The 22,506-nt window shown below is 49.0% G+C and overlaps 1 protein-coding gene across 2 annotated transcripts in view; it reads left to right on the top strand.

The window, feature by feature from the left end:
* The first annotated feature begins 12 nt into the window (after positions 1-12).
* The window catches only part of npdc1a (neural proliferation, differentiation and control, 1a), a 29,387-nt gene continuing 6,893 nt past the window's right edge, over positions 13-22,506 (top strand). For both annotated transcript variants that reach the window (XM_029252858.1, XM_029252857.1), the window contains exons 1-2: positions 13-713; positions 17,842-17,985. In XM_029252858.1, the coding sequence (XP_029108691.1) occupies positions 605-713; positions 17,842-17,985 (253 nt within the window). In that variant the 5' untranslated portion in view covers positions 13-604. The remainder of the gene's footprint in view (positions 714-17,841; positions 17,986-22,506) is intronic.

Here is a 22,506-nt window from a genome sequence, read left to right as displayed (position 1 = left end):
AACTGGGTCAGTAGAAAACAGAATTAGTGCACCGAGAAAATACAGAGAAGAGTAAAGGCTATAACAAACATTTGGCAGGTGTTAGGGAGCACTAAGACATTTATGTTCAAAAAGCAACAAAAAATACACCATATACTTCCATCCCTCGTGAGAAACGTCGAACACCTGCGCTTCAGAGCCACTTGCGTCGTGACGACACGGCCGTACGTCCTATAGACGCACGTCGGTTTCCTGAACATACTGTTTATACACAAAAAAACAGTCTTTATACGCGACGTACTTAAGACACGTCTAATGACGTAGGTACGTCAGTCGGCACGCCCGTACGTACGTCCGTGCGTGTCCTAGACACGCCCCCTGGAAACAACCCAGTTCTGTGGCAGTGCGCTCCCTAGCTTCTAGCTTCTTGCCACAACAGTGCCTCCGATTCACAAGGCGTCCGTAGCCCGGCCGCGGCTACAGCAGCGCGCAGTCGCGCCACCTGTTCGGACGCCATCGCAGGCCTTTCGGAAGCTCGCGCTGGTTTTTTATTGTGTCGGATCTCCCGTTTCCCGGGTGGGGCATGAGAAGCCCCGAGTGTCCGTGAGGACCGCCGCGCTGAAGGATGCTGCCGCTTCCCAGGAGCGGAGGGAGCGGCGGGAGCGGCCGGACCCGGGTTCGAGCGGGAGCGCTTCTGTGTGCGCTTCTGCTTGCTGTCAGCCCCAGTGTGCCGGGTAAGACAGAGCTGTAATAATAATAATCCTATCACATTGAATAACTTTGCGTTTTCCCGACTTTTTTGATATAATTTGTAAAGCGTTTTTTTTTTAAAGAATTTTTTTTTTTCATTTCTAGTCGATTTCATACCACTATCGCATCGTACAATTTTTTATCCACCTGTTTCTAAATTCTACGTCCTATATTTAAAAAAGAGTAATTATGTTGCGTGGGACTGTTAGGCGATTGGAAAGTTTGCAGGTGTGTAGTGCAAGTGTAAAAATGTCTCGTGTTTATGTAACAGCTGTGTGGTTTCCAGCATTGAGAGAGTCTGCAAAACGGTGTGTCCGTACTGTCCACAGTGTATCTGTACTGTCCACAGAAAAAGATACACACACACACACAGTATACACAAATTGTCCACTGACATGACGTATTCAAATTGTCCACCGACAGCGCGTATGATTATACAGACTGTCCCTGGAGTGGGTACGATATATCCAAATGTGGACATGATGCGGTGTATCCAAATTGTCCACTGGCAGTAACACAACGTATCCAAACTGCTCACCAGTCGGACGAGATAGAAATTGTCTTTTGACACGGACATGTGTCCAAACTCTCCAGTGACACAATGTATCCATACTGTCCACCAGAACGATATATCTAAACCGTCTGCAAACACAGACAGTCACAGTGTCCACCTACACGGTCTATCTAAACCGTCCGCCAGCACAGACATAATGTATCTTTATATATTACATGTATATAATAATTATATACAATATATAATTATATATAACTGACATGTCATGTACTGTCCACCAATACAGACACAATGTATCTGTACTGTCCACTTACATGGTGTATCCAAACTGTCCACCGACACAGACGGAACGTATCCATACTGTCCCCCAACACAATGTATCTAAACCGTCCGCCAACACAGACACAATGTATCCAAACTGTCCACCGACAAAGACACAATGTGTCGATACCGTCCACCAGCACAATGTCTCTGAACCGTCCACCAACAAAGACACAATGTGTCGATACTGTCCACCAGCACAGACACAATGTATCCGTACTGTCCACTTACGTGGTGTATCCATACTGTCCACAGACACAATGTATCCCTACTTTCCACCGACAAAGACACAATGTGTCGATACCGTCCGCCAGCACAATGTCTCTAAACCGTCCGCCAACACAGACACAATGTATCCGTATTGTCCGCATACACGGTGCATCCAAACTGTCCACTGACACCGACACTGTGTATCCGTACTCTCCACCTACACGTTGTATCCATATTGTCCACTGACATAGACACAGCGTGTCCAAACTGTCCTCCTGATCACTCACGGACATGAAGAATACTGGAGGATTATAATAGTGTGACTTCTAAGATGTATGAAATGTTCAAAACCTGTGAAAAAAAAAATACAGTTATTTCTGTTTATGGTCACAAAACCAAGAAATAACATGATTTTGACTCTACTGATCAGTCCTTTACCTTAATTCCTTATATATAATTGACATGCCGTTTTTATTTTAAGGGCAATTTTTTTTCCTCCGGAGCTTGTTTTCTTTACTCTTTCGTCCCCATTAATAATTTATGGCTTTTTCTCCACCACCTCCGTGTTTATGTTGCTCTGACGTTTGCGTCTCATTGGTCGCCTGTCTCGATATTATTTTTTTTTTTTTTTTTTCTTTTCTCTTCATATGGTGTGTGTTCCACCCTGGAGCAATGCACACCTGCCCATTTGTCTACCTGAACCTCAATGGTGCCTCCAACATTGTGAGCCTCATGTCCTGCCAGTAATGCCGGGGAAGGGGGGGTGGACGAACCCTCCTTCCACCCTGGGCAGGAGGTGGGCGCAGAGTGACAGAGTGTGTGACACATAGGCTTGAAAGCGATTAATGAGTTGAGGGAGAGGATTATCCCCCAATCCGCTATTGCCTATGGAGGACCAGGCAGACAGACAGGTGCGCAACTCAAGCCGAGCGCTCGTGGGACGTGGACCATGGGAACACGAAACGCACACATACACCCGCAACCCAGCCTGAAGATCCGCAGAGCTCGTCAACTCCATCTTGCCGAACACAGGCACACGCACGCTACATCTTTTTGGACCTTATCGGCAGGTTGTTGGCAAGCGTTCTGTAAGAGAATAAGTAGTGCTGTAATTATATTGTGGACAGAATAAATCACACTTTTTTTTTTGTTCTGAAGGATTGTGTTCCTCACTACCCTCTTGGTCCATGAGAGGCACAGGTTGGGCGATTGGAAAGCTGTCAAAATTGGAGCGGCTTTCAATGTTAACGTCTTTAGATGATGCTTTTCTCATATTCTTTGACGGTGTATTGATGAGACAAATCCGATTTCTAATATTTCTCAGTAAAGAGTCTCGAACCTCTGTCCATTGCAAGCTGTCCGTCCGGTCGTGCGATGTTGCCCATGTTAAGGACGAGCATCTGCTTTCCGTGCAGTTCACAGACGCAGCCTCCCCCCAACACACACACGGCAAGTCCACGCATCATACACAGGTGGCTTTTTACTCACGGACCTGGAACCTGTTACCCCCTCCTCCACCCCTGCTGCCGTCATCCCTGGCCCTTTGGGGAAACGCGTGACACGCTGAAAATTTTCAGCCTTGTTTGAGAGGCAAAGCTTTCGTACCACCTTTTATAATTCTGCAAATATGGAACATTTACACAAGATGTACTACAGCGTTCTGTCAAACATTAATCCAATCATCCTGCAGGGGAAATTGCATTACTTTGTTTATTCTCGAACCGACGCCTGCCTCCCACTTCAAAAGCCGGAAATGCTGCGTTTTTTTTTTTTTTTTCCCCCCCCTCTCCAGTTTTGCAACCTTATTTATTCAAGCAATATAACAGAACAAGTTCTTTCCACACCTTCTCAAGGTTGCCAGCTCGGTCCCCCTTGCGCGACTCAAACCGTCGTCCTACTGGTCACAGAGACGTTGTCAACCACACAATGGAAGGTGTTCATATTCCTGCTGCATTTAAATGGCAAATGCAGCTGCACAGGCTTTGAAATCCACCTTCGAAACGGTGTACATTTACATTTGATTTTTAGATATATGGCGTTGCCATGTTCTCTGTTCAGTCCTACCATGGGAACTCTCCCTGCTGGTCTGAGTGGAGACCAGCGTTGACTTTGTCGCGGGTCTGATGCATATAACCATTAAAAGTCATTAATTAGTCTTTGTTTTTAGCAGTTTACCCCATGACTTGATGCGGAGTTGGGTTGTCATTTAATATCCTCATTATTTGCTTGTCCACCAGACCAGCGTGTTAGGCAGATGTTTATAATCCTCAATGCCCCCCCCCCATCCCTACCCTTGAGTGTTTTCAGGGCTTATGTGCACTTTTCAAAGCCGTTGTCAGCTGGTTGGCAGCGAGTCCTCAGTTGATGTCGTTTATGTTTGTTTCCTTGGGGGGAGGGGGGATCTTCTTCAAATGAAATGTTATGTATTTCCACAGCAGAGGACATGTTTGCTGTGAATGAGTGAGTTCATAAACAGGAAGGGAGAACCACAGCCAGTCTCATATCAATGTTGTGCGTCTGGGTTGCTGCCCTGGCATCCCGGTCAACACCGTCAACGGCGGTTGTCTGGGTGGCTGGTCGCGATGCTGTGGAAAACGTCTTCATTCTCCCACTGCCTGGGTACAACTCATTCAAACTGGGGAAATCTGAAGGTAAAGAATTGAGATTTTGTTGTAGAGGCACTGTGGAACAAGCTGGTCTGGGCTTGGACATTCTGCTGTGCCATCTGAGGAGGAAAACACTCTACTACAAAGCACTACTTCTCCTCCTTGCTGGCTGCAGCGGCACGTGAAGAAGTACTCCTGCTCCCTTAAGTGTTTTCTTGTTTTAGAGTCAAACTTTGTAAAAATCTATAGCACAGACACGGAGGCCCCTGACAAAACCTGGAAAACTTAGCGAACATCAAGCATGGGTGTTCCTCTAGTGCCTGTTCTTGGACCTCCATAAAACTTACTTGTTTTAAATACCCATGAGAGCCAGCTTTCCCAAAGGTGTCTGGTTAATCGTGGATGGAACAAATTGTGAGAAAGAATCCTTAAATTGCCTTGTTGGTTTAAAAAAAAAAAAAAAAAAAAAGCAAAACTGCTTTGACAGCCTTGAAAAGTTTGCAGTATTAGTGTGGGTTTATAATTGGTCATCGACAGAAAATCGGTTCCGTCATAGTCTCGCCGAATGAAGAAACGGGCTTCAGATCTGCTTTTTTGGAAAAGCAGGGAGAGGAGGCGGACGTGCGCACGGCAAGAGATTTCACTTGATATTAAGGAAATTACTTAAGGTGTTTCGCGCAAATGAGCGCTCGACTCGTCACCGGAGATCTTCTGGTTCAGGTTATTGTGCCGAGACCTGCTGTTGCATCCCGCAGAAAGATCCATAACCTAAGTGGGCATCGTGAAAATAAGCTGTATGAGCTGTGAAGTACCGAGCTAAGCCGACCTTCTGTCCGAACAACTACTCTGGATAATTAAATTTAATGTCGTAATGAATAACGAAGGGCTGCTTAGAGGCGGGGGAGTAATGGAAATACCCCTGGAAACCTTGATAAGTGAAGTGCAGGCTTGATTGCGCTGTTATACGCGGGTTGTTAATGTTCGGATTGCCGGGGGTACGATGGCACGTCAGTGGTTTGGAGGAAGCATCAACGGGATGCGATGTGGAATGTTTTAATATGACAACTGTGTTGTGTGTGGGTGGCGCAGTGGCGCAGTGGGTTGGACTGTAGTCCTGCTCTCCAGTGGGTCTGGGGTTCGAATCCCACTTGGGGTGCCTTGCGACGGACTGGCGTCCCGTCCTGGGTGTGTCCCCTCCCCCTCCGGCCTTACGCCCTGTGTTGCCGGGTAGGCTCCGGTTCCCCGTGACCCCGTATGGGACAAGCGGTTCTGAAAATGTGTGTGTGTGTTGTGTGTGTAGTAAACTAGAGGCTTAATCCCTGCTGGCAGACCGGAGTTTGGGTGTCTAGATGGCAAGAATGGATTAAATTGTGTACCTACACCTGTTCCCTGCTTGCTTTCTGCCGGTCCTTCCCTCTAAGGTTAATGTGTAATGCGCTATCGGGTATGCACGCACACCCTGCTCAAATAGGTGGAACACACAAGTCAAGGGCTCACCGTGTCCTCGGAGGCTTTATGAAGGAGAGCAATTGGGGCGCGTGTGCTGCTCGATGTCGGTTGGACACCTGGCTCGTTCACCGTCCTGGGAAACGGGGCTCCTGTCACTGGGAGAACCTGCCAACTTCCAGTTCGTGATCTCGCGTCAGACGTGTGTCTTTGACAGGTCTACGTGGCTCAGTTGGACATTTTTCTCGTAAATCATTTGTTGAGTCTTTGTCAATATTTACTGGTGTGGTAGCGGCTTTTTTTTTTAAAAAAAAAAAAAAGCAACGTGCATAGAATAAAGTTTTTCTTTTTTTTTATTTTTTTTAATTTTTTTTTAAATAAATAAAGCCTTTTTCCTGACAAGGTGACAAGCGCGCACATCAGCTGATACAACTGATAATGAAAAGAAAGCAAAGCGAAATAATCACTGAAGAACCGAGGAAAGGAAACTGCTATGCATCTCTGCCTCTTCCCGCTTCGTGGTCCCGCGTAGAAAATAAATCCAAAAGCACAAAGGTTTTCGGGTTCTGGCGCAGATGTGGTGGAACGACCTCCCCCTCCCACTCGGAACTGCTGAATCTCTGTCCACATTTAAAAAGGGTCTTAAAACTCACCTCTTCCAGACTCATTTCTCCCATGATCTCTTAAGTGCATGTTAACGTGTAAATATTCATGCGCTATAACTTTGAGATCATACTTATTAAACAACGGATAAACCTTCATGCAGCTACTTGTGTGATTTACATTAGTTCGTATGGTGGAAAGGAACAAAGTAACTGTACTTTAAATCTGCATCAGTCTCTCTCTTCCTGCTAATGTAATGCACACGTTGTGTTTTCTATGAGATGTTCTTCGCTTTGGATAAAAGCATCTGCTAAATGAATAAATGTAAGTGTGGGAAAACAGAAGAACTCCCAGCCCAAACAACTGGGATACAAATAAAGCTCTAGGGAGTCAGGTACCAGTGGTCACCCACCCCTCCTGGGCATTACAGTGTATTACCACGGCCCTGTACAGGGTTCTTCTGTTGGTGAGAAGTTTGGTTTGGTTGCCCAGTATGGAAGTGGCACCGGAGAAGGCAGAAGCCAACTGGGTCCTTTAACACACACACACACACACACATCCATATATAGCCTCAGTGAAATGGTTCAGGGTAAAGACCTTGGTATAACGTGAATCTCGTTTCTGCAGCCCTTCGTCCTAAAACCCACATGCGGCACCCTGATGGTCGGCCTGGTGTTGCTGCCCACCTGGTGCCATCTCAGCAGGACTGTGTCACCTCATCCGTCTTTATTCCGCATAGACTGAGCTCAGCAACAGCGGCGCAGCAAAAGAGGACGTTTAAAGAAGGGTGCCGCACAGAGGCGGGTTGCGCGGTCCTTTCTGGTCGGCACAGCGTGCACGACCGCCCCCCGTTTTCCCTTCTAAACAAACAGCCGTCTTCGTTTTCCTTTTCCAGGCAAAGAGGTGGGGCAAAGGGAGGAATTATGGGAAAATCGTTGCCTCTCTGCTCCTCTAGAGTCCGGCGCGGTGGAAGGATTTCCGACAGGGCCTGATGGGGAACGGGCAATCGTGGACCCTTGAGTCGCACAACACGCACGCTTCCTTGCCAAGCTGACAGACGGGATGCGCACACAATGGGATCGCGTTCCTGTCGTTCCCGTGAAGGTTTCCTCTTTAATCCCTCTACTTTTTCCTCACCCTGCCGGGACCTTCGGCAAAACTGACGCTGCCCAGCGCGGTTAAGAATTCACGGCGCTCGAACAACTCGCCACGTTTTTTTTTTTTTTATTATACACGTTTTAAAATTTTTTTCCCCCAAGTCTCCTTTGAGGGACTGAAAGGGTTTAAAGCCCACTTTCTGGAACGGGGTTTATTTTAGAGAGTGAACCTTGCCGGCTCAGTGAGGTCTAGTACCTGACTGCTGCGTTTGCCATGTTCTTTTGAGAGGGCGAGTCCAGATGGCTGCTTTTTTTCTTTTTCTAGAAATGTCAACGGGCTTTAATCTCGTACTGAAACTGAGGTGTATGCACCGTTGCTGACCGAGAAACCTGACCGAACCCGGTCACCCTGTATTAACCACACGGCAGAGCCGCCCGCCGCCTTTTGAAGGGCGGCATCTCCCCTAGATGCGTGGACCTGTGCTTGTCAGTGGAGATAAGACACACAAAGGGTGGTTATGAACAGGGGACCGTGTCTGGCAGCAGGCTGGACGTTTCACAGCAGTTCGCGATGGGTCCAACCAGAGCGCTTTGAGTCGATATTAACTCTCCGTGCGATGTGAACCTGAAATGGTGGTATTGGACTGAGTGACTGTGCTTCAAGAATCATGTGTGTCTATCCGCATCTCTCCGTTAGGGATGCACTCCCGCACGCATTAAATAACCATTTTGTGGAAAAATTAAGGGACACAAGGGCTACACACACACACACACACAGTGCTGATTGAAAGTATATTTTTGACAGAAAACGTAGTCAAAAATAATGGGGCAGATCGGCGATGGGATGTGTCCGAAAGAGATGTTTTGAGATTTCTTCACTGTTAAGAGGGATTCAGCAGCTCTGAGGGACAGAGGGAGATCATCACATTGAAACCAGAACAAAGAACATTTGAGCTTCTGAGTTTGGACCTCTTGTGTGTGGGACCACCAAGCTGCGAGAGGTGAAGGAGTGTACCAGTGTGGTTGGACTGTAGCAAATGACCAGATCCTCTAGGTATCCAGGAGCAGATCCGGTGATGGTTTTATTGGCTATAACCAAAGTTTTGAACTTGATACTGGCAGTTACAGGAAGACGATGGCGAGAGATGAGGACGGGGGGGTACGTGGGAACACAACTCGCTCCACAGCATTGTGGGTGGAGTTGTAGATGGCAATCGATCATCCAAGCAGGCGTGTCCGAGAGGCAGCCACCAATATGCGAAGGTGCGTCCGTAGTGGCAGGGGAAAAGAGAAGAGCAGTTTTGGAGAACAGCAGCTGCTGAATGAATAAATGTCGGTGTAGATCAGCTCCGGAGCCTAATGTAGTCCTTGGTCATCATTCTTCAGGCGGTTAAGTAGAGAACAACTTGAACTCCTCGTCTCCGTTACAGAATCCAGCCTGCGTGTGTGAGAGAGAGAAAGAGAGAGATAGGCAGGAGGTCTCTGAGGTTAAATCCTGCTTCGCAGGTCCCTATGGATCCACATGGATCCCTAAATGATGGACAGTTGGGATGAACTTCACTTCATAGTGACCAGCACTTTGAGAGCACATAGTTCCTTCAACCTTGACTGGCTGTGGAACAGAACAGATCCAAATATTTACAGAGCGGGAGAGAGGGAGTCCAACAGGGCACTGGCGAGGGAGGGTAAAATACTGTGGCAGCATAAAATCCTCGACCCACCTTCAGTCCACATTGTTTTCAGCACAATTCCAATTGTCATTATATAAGTATAAGGAAACGCAATTTCTGAAACTCCCAGCGCGGTGCAACATATGAATACACACACACACACACACACACACACACACACACACACACACACACTTTCTGAAATCGCTTGTCCCATGCGGAGCCTAACCCGGCAACACAGGGCGAAGTGACATTCTGCTGTGCCATCTGAGGAGGAAAACACTCTACTACAAAGCACTACTTCTCCTCCTTGCTGGCTGCAGCGGCACGTGAAGAAGTACTCCTGCTCCCTTAAGTGTTTTCTTGTTTTAGAGTCAAACTTTGTAAAAATCTATAGCACAGACACGGAGGCCCCTGACAAAACCTGGAAAACTTAGCGAACATCGAGCATGGGTGTTCCTCTAGTGCCTGTTCTTGGACCTCCAGAAAACTTACTTGTTTTAAATACCCATGAGAGCCAGCTTTCCCAAAGGTGTCTGGTTAATCGTGGATGGAACAAATTGTGAGAAAGAATCCTTAAATTGCCCTGTTGGTTTAAAAAAAGCAAAACTGCTTTGACAGCCTTGAAGAGTTTGCAATATTAATGTGGATTTATAATTGGTCATTGACAGAAAATCGGTTCTGTGAAACCACTTGTCCCAAGCAGGGTCGCGGTGAACCAGAGCCTAACCCAGCAGCACAGGGAACAATGCTGGAGGGGGAGGGGACACACCCAGGACGGGATGCCAGTCCGTCGCAAGGCAGGCCAAGCGGGACTCGAACCCCAGACCCACTGGAGAGCAGGACCCGGTCAAACCCCGTGCACCACCGTGCCCCCCCAACACAGGCTATATGATAATTCAAAACATCGAATAAATAGTACAATAAGTAGTGGCAGCCAATATTAAGTGGAGGTTAACATTATCATTTATACAGTGTAAATCTTGGGTAGCGTCAGTCTGCAAAGAGTTCAGCTTTCGAAAAAAAGCCTTAAAACCAAAAAATGTAAAGCAATGAATGAAGAGCAGTCGAAATAAGCAGTGTGAGATCAGAAATGTTGTACGTATAGACACGTGGTTGTCCGTAATTGGAGCTCCCGGGGGGACAGAGTGCTGACTGACCGACATAGGGATGACTGCGCTGGCATGGGAGCCGTACCCGAGTCTACGTAGTTGTGCGGCTCGTATGGATCGGTGCCTCCTCCCGTACGGGAAGGGCGGGGACCGATTGCTGAGGCTGAGTCGGGTCCGTGACGACGATCGATGATGCCGGCTGCTCCGAGAAGCAGGGGCTGAGTCGCGTGTCCTCTGGCTGGCGTTCGGATACCGATGATGTGCCGAGCCGCCTTATGAGCCACTTGGAGAGCAGCGCTGTATGAGCGGGACTTAATCCCACGCTTTCTCGATGGCTTTCTTACTGCGTGTAAAGCCACGAGGGTTTCGGCGTCTCCTTTGCGAACCGAGCTCCGCCTTCTTCCACCATCTGTGCGCGCCCTGAGTGGGAGCTGCAGATCGAACGAGGAATGAATCTGACCCGCAGCCTTGCTTCTGCTCGATCCCGGACAGCCGGGTCTCCTCGTGGTTCCGGATGAGGATCGGGCCCCTTTCGGAACGCGCTTCGCTGAGCGGCAGATGGGTGGAGGATTCGGAGTCGACCTCCCAGTTGCGGGGTTCGGAGCCTGGGCTGAGCAGCAGCGCACAGGGGATTATGGGAAGGAGGAGGATGTCGGAGGAGGTACCAAGATGGTTGGAGCAGAACCGGAGAGTGATGGACAGCCACGTGACTCCCATCCCAGCTCCGGCTCTGTCGCGGCAACTGGGGGCACCAGACGAACGAACTTCTACCCTCCCTCCTCCGCACGAGTGTGATGGACTGGTTCTGCAAGATCCCAGCGTCACTAGTCACACACTCCCATCACTGGTCACCACACACTGCGCAATAAGTGTGACGCACCCACACATCCGTGGCAACAAAACGCACTCGCAGCCACAAACGAAGCTGAGAGTGGTGTTATTTTTAGTCAGAGAATATTAGAGATAGAGACATGTAGAGGGATTACAGTGGGCTGATGGAGGGAAACGACAAAAAAATGGACATCAAGCTGCAGCCGAGAGGTTATAGGTTCGCGCCCCCAAGGCCTGTAACTGCTCTGTTGAATGACCCGGTGGCGTCTCTTCATGGTCTGAATGCTTGGTCTCCTCATCCTTGAGGAAGCTTGATTTATTTCTTTCTGGGAGGTTGGCTGGTGCTGCGGGTTCGAGTGGAGTGCCCGATGCGAGAGTCTTAGGTTTGTGCCTCGGTGTCGATGCTGCGTGTGTGAAGAGCATTCCTGCATTCCCACAACACACATCCACACTGTGTTCTTAACCCTGCACGCAGACCTGTCAAGTGTGTGTCTGTGTGCCACTTATTCCTTATCGCCCAAGTGGATGCGTCGGTGAAAACCGAGATGAGATCTGAATCGATTTGCCTTCCTATGACCCTGAGCAAAGCGGAATACACACACACGCTTTCCTGAACCGCTTGTCCCGTACGGGGTCGCGGGGAACCGGAGCCTACCCGGCAACACAGGGCGTAAGGCCGGAGGGGGAAGGGGACACACCCAGGACGGGACGCCAGTCCGTCGCAAGGCACCCCAAGCGGGGCTCGAACCCCAGACCCACCGGAGAGCAGGACTCGGTCCAACCCGCTGTGCCACCGCGCCCCCCTCAAAGTGGAATATAAAAGACTAAAACGAAAGGGCAGAGAGTGGATTCTATTTCTTTAATAATTGTTATAAAAGAGACATGTAGGGAAAGTTCTACAATGAGTGTCTCAATGAATGAATGAATGATGGGACGGAGGGTAGAGGCAGGAGGTAGGACTGGGGCTTCTGGGAGACGGAGGGCCATAGAGGGTTGACAGAAATGCACTCCTGAAGAAATAAGTCTTGGAGCTTGAGCTTGTAAGTCAGAAGGGATGCACCTCCTTATTCCCAAATGATAGTGATTTTATTTATTAATTTCTATCTGACACTTTTCTCCTACTTATCCCAGTTTATATGTTTGTACAGCAGGGTACTTTTTACTGTATCGGTCCAGGATAAGTACCATAATCCTCACCTTGAGATGGAAGTAGGACCCAGGTCCTTTAACCACTATGCCGCCTGCTGGCCCTTTGGTAGCTTCAGCCTCACCCCTTGCTTGTTTAGATATTAGTGAGAGCGTTGCTAGGCAACCATTAAAATGATGGATTTTAATTCATAATTATGCTATAGAAAGAGTTTATTATGCAAAAATGACGTGTTGAGAAGATGGATCCGTTTCACATTTACATTTATTCATTTAGCAGATGTTTTTCTCCAAAGCGACGTACATCTCGTAGAAATAGCAGACAGAGGTTCAGCAGTTCCGAGTGAGAGAGGGAGGTCGTTCCGCCACAACGGAGCCGGAACCGAAAACCTTTGTGCTTTGGATTTTGGACCTCTCGTGCGTGGGACCACCAAGCGGGCAGATGTGGAAGAGCGTAGCGGTCTGGTTGGGGTGTAGCGGATGATCAAGCCTTGCAGATATCTGGGAGCAGAATTGTTGATGGTTTTGAAAGCCACAACCAGAGTCTTGAATTTGATCCGGGCAGCTATAGGAAGCCGGTGCTGAGAAACGGATAGAGGAGATACGTGGGAACGCTTCAGTGAGTCAAACAACTCGTCCAGCAGCGTTCTGTATCGGCTGTAGAGGTTTGATGGCAGTAGCGTGAGGGTCCGGACGGGAGGGAGTTCCGGTAGTCCAGACGGGAAGTCACCATGGCCTGGACAAGTAGTTGGGCGGAGTCGGTTGTAAGGAAAGTACGGATCCTGCGGACGTTACGCAGGATGCATCTGCAGGTCTGAGTTGTGGCTTCACCCAGGGGACCTTGTGACAAACGGTTAAGGAAAACTTCACAGTTGACATGAACCTGAGTGCCGTTCGGTCTGAGTGAAGCGTTTACACTGCCGAAGATCGACAGAAGAGCAAACGCGTTCCGGCTCCTTCCTGCCACGTAGCGGAATGTCCCGTCTTAGTCCTGTTCTTCCTGGTTAGGTCCTAGTTAGTCGGTCGGTCACGTCACTTTGCCACGGGGGGGGGGGGGGGGGGTCATTTGCGAGATGAAACCATGTGGTTCATGTCTGTTCCCCTTGTCTTTCTCCGTGTCTCACATTACATCGGTTAATTCGGGGGGCGGGATTCAAACCTGGGTCCTTTGAGTCCAAAGTTGGTGGCTCTAACTGCTACGCCACCTGCTGTCCATCCTGTCAGCGTATTTATTATGTGCTGTATTAAATTAACGGGCCATCTTGGTTTAAGTGATTCAAGGGGAAATGATGGTATCAGGCTGGTAAACTCGGGGTAAAGTACGTTGCGCTGCTGTGTTGTGCGCCGTGTTCTTTGAACAGCACACCTCCCCCGTGGCAGGCAGTGGTTAAGGCACCTTGCCGGAACGCTCCGGATTTAACGGCACCCCGACTCCTCCGACTGTCTCCTCGCTCGGACCTCTGGCCGTGGTTGCCGTGTGCTTTATTGGTGGGTGGAGAGCTCAGGGAGGTTAATGGGCTAAAGTGGGCGTGGGCCAAAGTTTGTGTTTCTGCTGTCACCATGGAGACCGAGCTGCGTTCCAGAAAGGGGTGTGTCAGTGTCACCTGCATGACCCCCCCCATAAGACGCTTCCGTGGACACCCATTACAACCTCCTTGCATGTACACAGATCTCACGTTGGAAAGCGCTGTCCCTGTGGATGTGGGTTCGAATCCGTCTCAGTCTGTGTGGGGTTTGCATGTCCTCCCTGTGTTTGTATGGGCTTCCCCCAGGTGCTCTGGTTTCCTCCCACAATCTAAATGCGTATTTCAGGCGAAATGGTGGTTCTGAATTACACAAAGGATGTGTTTGTGTGACTTACGGTGCTCCACCTCATAAAGGTGTCGGTTAAATATTAATAACGATAACTAAAAATCATGCAGCTGGATTTATTCTTTGACACCCCCCCCACATACCCTATAGAAGGGTTATCCTCGCCTTTGCTTTTGGGCGACCAGGTGAGTTTTGTCTGGGTGATATGCTAGTCTAGCAGTCGTGTCTGGGGCAGCAGGTGGTGTCGCTGTTACAGCAGTTGCCTCATACTTGACGAACCTGGGTTCGAATCCCCACTCCTGCTGTACTGCCCTTGACCAAGGTACTTGAACCCTGCTGTTAAAATGGATAAAACACTAAGCTGACTTGGCTCGTGCTTTCCTCTGAAGTATGCATGGTCAGGCCTGCGATGGCATCAGTTCGCACGGAGGCCACCCCTCTTCCCCGTCGCCGTTACAATTCCGGAATCAGGACCACGTGTGGGTTGAAAACCATGGAAATGGGACAATATGGACCGAGGGGTCTAATGGATGTCGTGACCGGTCATCGGCTGCCCCCCCTTCACTGTCCCTCCAGTCTCCACGTCTGTAACGCTCAGCTTTGTGGCCTGGGGCTCCGAGTCGGACTCTCAGGCCCCCCCTATTTTCGCACGTACCGTGGCTTTGCGTTCATAGAACAGAATCCGCGCCGCAGGTTTTTTCCGCCTGCATCCTCTTATATCCACGAAAGCGTCTGTCTTTGTGCTGCGGCTCTCTTTAACCCCCGAGACCCCCTACCCCCACCGCGTTTGCATCCACCGTGACTCACAGCAGGCGATGTCGCAGCTCCCGTTGCCATGGAAGCCGTTATGCCTAATGGATCTGTGCTCCGAGTGAAGAAGCCGCTTAGCTGTGTTGTGTCGACGTGTCGTTCGCATGGCTGCCAGGGCACTGCGGGTGTAGAGCGCCCTGCGACGCTCCCCCTAGGCTCTGACGTCCATCTGCGTGCGGCCCGTACTTGCACACCCAAGTGCGTGTTGTCTGTGTGGTCGATTGTGGACCGATTGTGGACTGGCTACGGAACTGAGGTCGGGAACGGAAGGTTTTAGGTTCAAATCTCAAAATGACCCCAGCTGTTTGTACCCTTGAAATGAGTATTTAACTTGAAATACATCCACCAGAAGTGTAAAATTGTGAGCAGCAGCTACTTTTCATAGACATCAATAACAGGAAACCAATATCGCACATCATCTCCAGTGTGGGCGTCCTTCTCGAACCCGAGACCACGATCCCCGATATCCAGGAAGAACTCCTCTGATGTGAACTTGGCTTGTATTTAAATCATCCCCCCGGGGAACGTGTCTCATGGTCTGGAGTGTCTGCACTGGACAATACGACGGTCCTCTGCTAAGTCATATAATCCCTTCTGGTCGATATCCGGTTAGTGCGCTGCATCACAGCCCTGGCTGACCCTCTTTCACTGGGGATCTTATTTTCACCCACCTGTCTTTATTCTGGATGCTGGCCTAAATGTGGACAGGAACTGTGATTTTCTGGCTCGGTGGGCCAGAATCCTATCTGAACGCCGCTGCTCATTCATTTTTAGAAGAAAGAAATTAATTTGCACTGTCAAAAAATCCAGCCCTCATGGGATGGTGTAATTAAGGTCATGTTTCATTCCTCTATATTTTAGGTCGCAGTAATGATGGCACTTCTGCTGACAGACTAGCAAAGAAGGGGAAGAGAAGATTGTGGCTTGTTGTATGTAGTACTTTCAGTGTACTGATCAGTACTGACAGATCCTATCAAGTGGTCTTGGGGGGGGCTCCAGTTCTTCTCATCTGCTGCTCTCAACTGGTGTCCCACAGGGCTCCGTACTTGGTCCTTTGCTCTATTAAGTCGACACCTTCTCCCTTGGCCCTGTCATTGCCTCCCATGGATTCAAATACCACTGCTGCGCTGAGCATACCCAGCTCTTCCTCTCCTTTCCACCTGGAGCATCAGACATTTCCGTCGCATTGCTGCCTGCCTGTCGGACATCTCCGCGTGGATGTCTGCTCATCACCTCCAACTCAACCTCTCCAAAACAGAGATGCTACACTTCCCAGATGCACTGGCTTCCCATAGCTGCCCAGATGAAATTTAAGACCTTGGTTATGACCTACAAATACATCAGTAGAACTGCTCCCAGCTATCTACAGGACTTGATCATCCACGGAGTTTCTCAGTTCTGGCTCCGCTGTGGTGGAACGACCACCCCCTCTTACTCAGAACTGCTGAATCTCTGTCCACATTTAAAAGGGTCTTAAAACTCACCTCTTCCAGACTCGCCCATGATCTCTTAAGTTCATGTAAGGTGTAAATGTTCATGCACTATAACTTTCAGATAATGCCTGGATAAACCTTTGCAAAACTACTCCTGTAATGTAACGTACATGTTAATATATATCGCAAAAAAAAAAAAAATTTACTAGGAAGGTGATTTGGAATTGTGGATACTTGGATAGTTTTATGCAGTTACTCGTGTGATCTACGTTGGTTCATATGGTGGAAAGAAACTAACTGCACTTAAGAATCATGCGTCTGCATCTATGTCTCTTTTCCTGTTAATGTAATGCATACGTTGTATTTTCTATTAAATGTACGTCACTTTGGAGACAACCGTCTGCTAAATGAATAAATGTAAATATACTTGCTCCTTTTTTTAAGAACAGCGCAGTTATTAATTTTCCAAGATATTTAAGTTTTTTTTAAAAAAAGCTTAAATGTTTTTAATGGCATTTTCTTGCCCTATCAATTTTCTGGAGGGAAAAAAAAAAGTTTATAGTAGAGCTTATGTGACCTGTGATTACCTGTCCAGCAGGTAGATGGCAGTAAAGAGCAACCAACCAAAGCAGGAGTGAGCGACTGCCTAAATTCAACTCATTTCCACAGCGTTTACGCCTTGCATCAGGAGGTCCCGAGTGTTGATCAACAGCAAGATGACGAACGTTGTACGTATTTATGGAATGGGTCAGTCGACGATCGACGCTAAATCGAAGTTTATGGACAAAAAATTAGTCTATTTTAATGTAGCTCAAAGTTAATAAAAATAGTAAAAAAAAAAATATATATATTTTTATCGTAACGTCAGATTATATTTGTAATATCCCAGGTTTTTAAAAAGCATAACCTATAAATGAATAAATGTTACTATAAATAAATGGAGGGATGTCTATTTTTAAGCTGTTAACTGCGATTTAGGGATAAAAGTGACAGTGGAATTATTAACAAATAAAATGGACTTCAATAGACTTCTGCTCCGACGGTTGTTTATAAAGAAATACTCGGACAACAAAAAATACGGCCCGTGTCTCGGTCCGCCAGCGTTCACACACACACAGACACACACACACGCACATGCACACACTCCGCTCTGCTGCCCCCCGATTTAATCCAGGAGGCGAGACGAAACGTACGTCAGGCCAGGTACCCTGTGGCTTCGCTATAAATAGCAGGAGAAATTGTTCTCTTCGGAGTCTATTTAGAAGGTGTAAAAAATAAATGTTGTCGCGGTGAAAGGAGAGTCCTTGGGATGAGTGTGTGTGGATGAAAGCAGCTATAAAGTGAGTTCTGTCACTTCCTGGACCCTTTTAAAATTGGGAGGTTTCCATTAACTCCCACAGGAATTGTAAGGGATCACAAGGAAATGGGCTCGTCCCCTGTCCCCCATCCATCACTCTCCGTGCCTCATGAGCTCACACCCCCTTTCTGTGTCTTTCTGCAGCAGACAAATGTCCCCGACTGGACTGTGCCCTCGAGGGGCGGCACTTCTGCCAGCCTGGCTCCTCCCACTGCGGCCCGTGCCTCACCCCATTGGTGGAGAATGACCACGGGCATTGCGTACCCACCAAGAGACACGCCCACTCAAGTGAGTACCTTCCCAGCATCGCATGTCGCGAGTCGCTCGTGAGTCACTTCGCCACCCGTGTATTTGTCGACAGTCCGAGGTGATCCGGTCAGGCCCGCGCTTTAACGTGATGTGAAATTTATTTGTCGATTTTCTATTAAACATGGTAACACTGTACTGATGGAAGTGCAGACACACGTGGGACGGAAGAACCTTTTGACACACTTGTCTGTCTCATGCCACCATGTTGCTGGTTCACGTTCCCCAAGTAGCTGCCTATACAAGTAACATTCAAAGAGCAAATACATAGATAAGTATGGGTTCAGTCTGTGTGGAGTTTGCGTGTCCCCCCCGTGTCTGCGTGGGGTTCCTCCGGGTGCTCTGGTTTCCTCCCACAGTCCAAAGACATGCTATTCAGGTTCACCCACGGTGTGTGAGTGACAGAGGGAGTGTGTTTCACTGATGTATGGATGAGTAACCCAATGTAAGTAGTGCATCTAACAGTGTAAGTCACTGCGGTGAATAAGGTGTGTGGGCTCATAACACTATATAGAGTTCACTGGAAGTTGCTTTGGAGAAAAGTGTCTGCTAAATAAATAAATGTAATCATAGCAGATGGTGTTGGAATCATTGATATAGCTGTCAGAAGATCATGAGAGAAAGGTGTCTGAAGGAGTTGGATTTCAGATCCTTCTTGAATGCTGGAAGGATTCAGCAGCTCTGAGGGACAGTGGCACATTGGGGGCACCACAATGGAGCCATAACCAAGAGTCTACGCATCAGTTCTTATACCCCTTGTGAGTGGGAGCACCAGGTGACCAGAAACGGAGGAGCTTAGTGCTCTCGTTGGGGTGTAGGGATTAGCGTGCATAAGTGCGGCATACGCACAACAGGCTCTCCAGACTGTTCAGAAATTATTCCGCTGCATTTTCCCATAATCGTCCTCAACAGCGTAAGTTCACTCACTTATCGCGGGATCATTAAGTAGAAACCTTGACTCACTGTCACTCTGTTAATGGCGACTGCGATGACCCCCGAAGAGGCTTTTCGATGCACCGCAGGTAGTTACAGTAATAATTCACACGCAGGGCCTACAAACGCTGACTGTGGGGAGCGTTACGGTGATGACTCAAACAGGGGTGCGCTCACATCAGTGTGGGGACAGAGCTGGAGACTGACTCCAAGGGTTACGCTGAAGACTGTGGTACTTCCTGCTGTTAACGTCTGCGGTAAGCGGCTTAGTATATGGACGCCTCGACTCTCAGTCGTTCCTATTTGACGGGTAAACGGCGATTCCAGGATGACTGCGGGTCACGACTCGGCGAGCGTTGCCGTTAACTTTTTTCGGGAAAGTGACGCACGCGCTACGTGACTCTCCGCCACCTTGACCATTTTTACAGCATTCCCTGGGTGCTGTGCAAGGGTAAGGACCTCGATCGCAATTCTGATTCGCTGTTAATTCTCCTCTCCCTTCATTCGGGCACGTTTACATCGCAGTATAAAACAGGAGCATATATGTGTAGAACTTCGGTGTAAAATAAGACATTCAGATCCTTGCATTCCTTTAAAATCATAGAAATATAAAAAAAAACTTAATTTATTTACGGGGCGTGGTGGCGCCGTGGGTTGGACCGGGTCCTGCTTTCCGGTGGGGCTGGGGTTCGAGTCCCGCTTGGGGTGCCTTGTGATGGACTGGCGTCCCGTCCTGGGTGTGTCCCCTCCCCCTCCAGCCCTACTCCCTGTGTTGCTGGGTTAGGCTCTGGTTCACCGCGACCCTGCTTGGGACAAGTGGTTTCACACTCTGTGTGTGTGTGTGTGTGTGTGTGTGTGTGTGTGTGTGTGTGTGTGTGTGTGTGTGTCACCCTTAATTTTCTCCAGTTCCGTGATTTTGCATTTACATTTCTGCATTTAGCTGACTCCCTGAAGTGACTTGCCATCTTAAAGTCCTTACTCTGATTTACCCATTTATACAGCTTGGTAATACATTGGAATGGTGGTAAATCAAAGTTGCTTACTTCTACTGTGAAATGTACTCGGGGGAAGATTCAGCGGATCGCCGACGTGATTCTCTTTCCACCGTCTGTCCGTCGTGTTCTGGTGCCCTCTGAGAGGGGGGCCTCTCGACCTCGAACAGATTCCCTGTTTGGTCACAGGGGGTCGCCGAAGCATCGCAGTCTGTGTCTCCGCAGCCCGACCTCGGGCTCCAACGCCATGCGCTTGGTAAGACGACAGGTCCGTGATGTTCAGCGAAACGATGATCCTTTCGTCCTCGATGAAGGGCTGGCTTGTGGAGCGGGTGGCAGCACTGGACCAGGACCAGGCCTAGGACTAGAAGTGGGATGAGAACTGGGCTGATCTCTTCCCCTCTGCCCCTTAGGCCTCACCAGGTTGTTGTTCAGACTCGGACAGAGCTGTTAGGCCTCCAGGCCTTGCTGGCAACCTGCATAGCAGCTCCCCCTTGTGGCAGGTCATCAGCAGTGTCCCCAACTTAATGCTGCAGTGCCACAAGAGGGCAGCAGCACATTGGCTTCAGAGGCAGCCCTACGAGGGGTGGGGTTGGGGGGGTGCTGCGGTGTGATAAGGGAAGGCAGGACTCCCAGGCAGGAACAGCACTTGTACCGGGGTCGATGCTCAAGGATGCGAACAACCTGCAGGGTATTAGGGTTGCATCCTGGGAGGGTCCTGCTGTTGAACCTTAGAGTTTGCATGCTCTCCCCGTGTCTGCGTGGGTTTCCTAAGGGTGCTCTGGTTTCCTCCCACACTCCAAAGACATGTTCAGGTTCACCCACAGTGTGAGTGACAGAGAGAGAGAGAGAGAGAGAGTGTTCCACTGATGTATGGATGAGTGACCCAGTGTAAGTAGTGTATCTAGCAGTGTAAATCACCTCGGTGAATAAGGTGTGTGGGCTGATAACACTACATAGAGTTCGTTGGAAGTCGCTTTGGGAAAAGTGTCTGCTAAATAAAGAAATGTGAAGTCTAACAGTTGTGAAATCGTTTTTAAGTTGATCCGTCAAAGGTGTCCCGGGAAAAGGAATGAACGAAATTTGAAAATGCTTAAAAGAAATTCGAAATGTATTTAATTGTAAAGCAATACGAGGGGAAACCTCACGTGACGTGGAATTGTGTGGAATCACTAGAGGGTTGTTTTTAAGCAGTTTTCTTTGGGGAGATGCCGTACAGGAATTGTGACTGTTGGCCTATTGAGAGCTGGCCCCAGGGGGGTGGGGGTGGGGTGGGGGTTTGGGGGGGGGGTTCAACACAGATGTGCAACCCCGGTTCAGTTTGTTTGCTCGCTTGCTTGTTTGTTTACCAGCATGGGTACACTGTTTCCTTTGTGTGTTAGTGGGGGGCTGGTGTGTGTGTGTGTGTGTGTGTGTGTGTGTGTGTGTGTGTGTGTGTGTGTGTGTGAGACTGATAATGATGGGGCTACCAACAAAGCTCACGACCATCCAGATGGTGAATTATAGAGCCCAGTCGCCATCAAGCAGATGCACAAAAGCTTTGGCCACACACACACACACACACACACACACACACACAGCAGAACTCACACTGGTAGCAGTGGCTCTGCAAGGCTCCGCAGCAGCACCACCCTGCTACAGTATCAGCTGGTCTGACGCGCATTGAATCGGCTTCTGTCCCGGAGCGCAGATGATGCAGGCCGCCCCCTTTCCGGCAACTTCCGGGAGCCGCCGTCAGCGGTTCTGCAGGATTGGGTTGTAACTAAATGACAAAGTGGAAGCAGAAAACGCGCCGCGCTCTCCACGTGGGCTGGGTGGACCAGCTGATCGAACGAGCCACCTGGGGAGACAACCGACGCGTTCCTTCCTCGCCTTTAACGCAGTCCGACATCCAGGAGGAGGAGGAGCTTTGGCCGGAGTGATGTCATCAGTCGGACCTCCTCCTATGCAAATGAGCTCGCGGCGAGTCAGCTCCTCTTTCTGAGCCCCTTGGATGTGCTTTGCCCCCAGAAGAGACTTTTTTTTACTGTATTGTACTTCACTACTGCCCTTGTTCATGTACCTGTAGTGCTTTGGATCAGTCCAGTCATTATTGATTTGTTTATTTATTCTACATTGTTTTTAAAATTAAAAAAAAAAAAAAAAAAATGTGAGAACGGCAGTGAATTCCGAGCGATGCCCACAGTGGCTTAGGTCATATCAGTCCAGCTCAGGTGCTCTGCAGGGGGCCCGTTAGCTGCGGCGCTCGGCGGGGGAGGGGCCAGGGGGCTGGATGTGGCCATACACCCCCCCCCCCCACCATGTTCAGCCTGCCTGGTTGCCACGGTGTGGCTTTTTTCTGGGGCTGGAATGCGTGGCTCCTCAGCTCTGTTCGATGCGTCTCGCACACCGACACACACGGTCACACACACACAACCTGCCACGTACTCTGTGAAACACACACGTGCATAGTGTGCCGCCGACGTGCTCGTGGTGCCGCCGATGCCCCAGAATTTCACACCGATGTAATTCTCGCTTATTGATACCTGCCTGTCTTACCTCTGTGTGTGTGTGTGTGTGTGTGTGTGTGTGTGTGTGT

This window comes from Scleropages formosus, chromosome 6 (genome assembly GCF_900964775.1).
Source record: "Scleropages formosus chromosome 6, fSclFor1.1, whole genome shotgun sequence".
Lineage (NCBI taxonomy): Eukaryota > Metazoa > Chordata > Actinopteri > Osteoglossiformes > Osteoglossidae > Scleropages > Scleropages formosus.
This window is presented reverse-complemented; position numbering and strand designations above follow the sequence as displayed.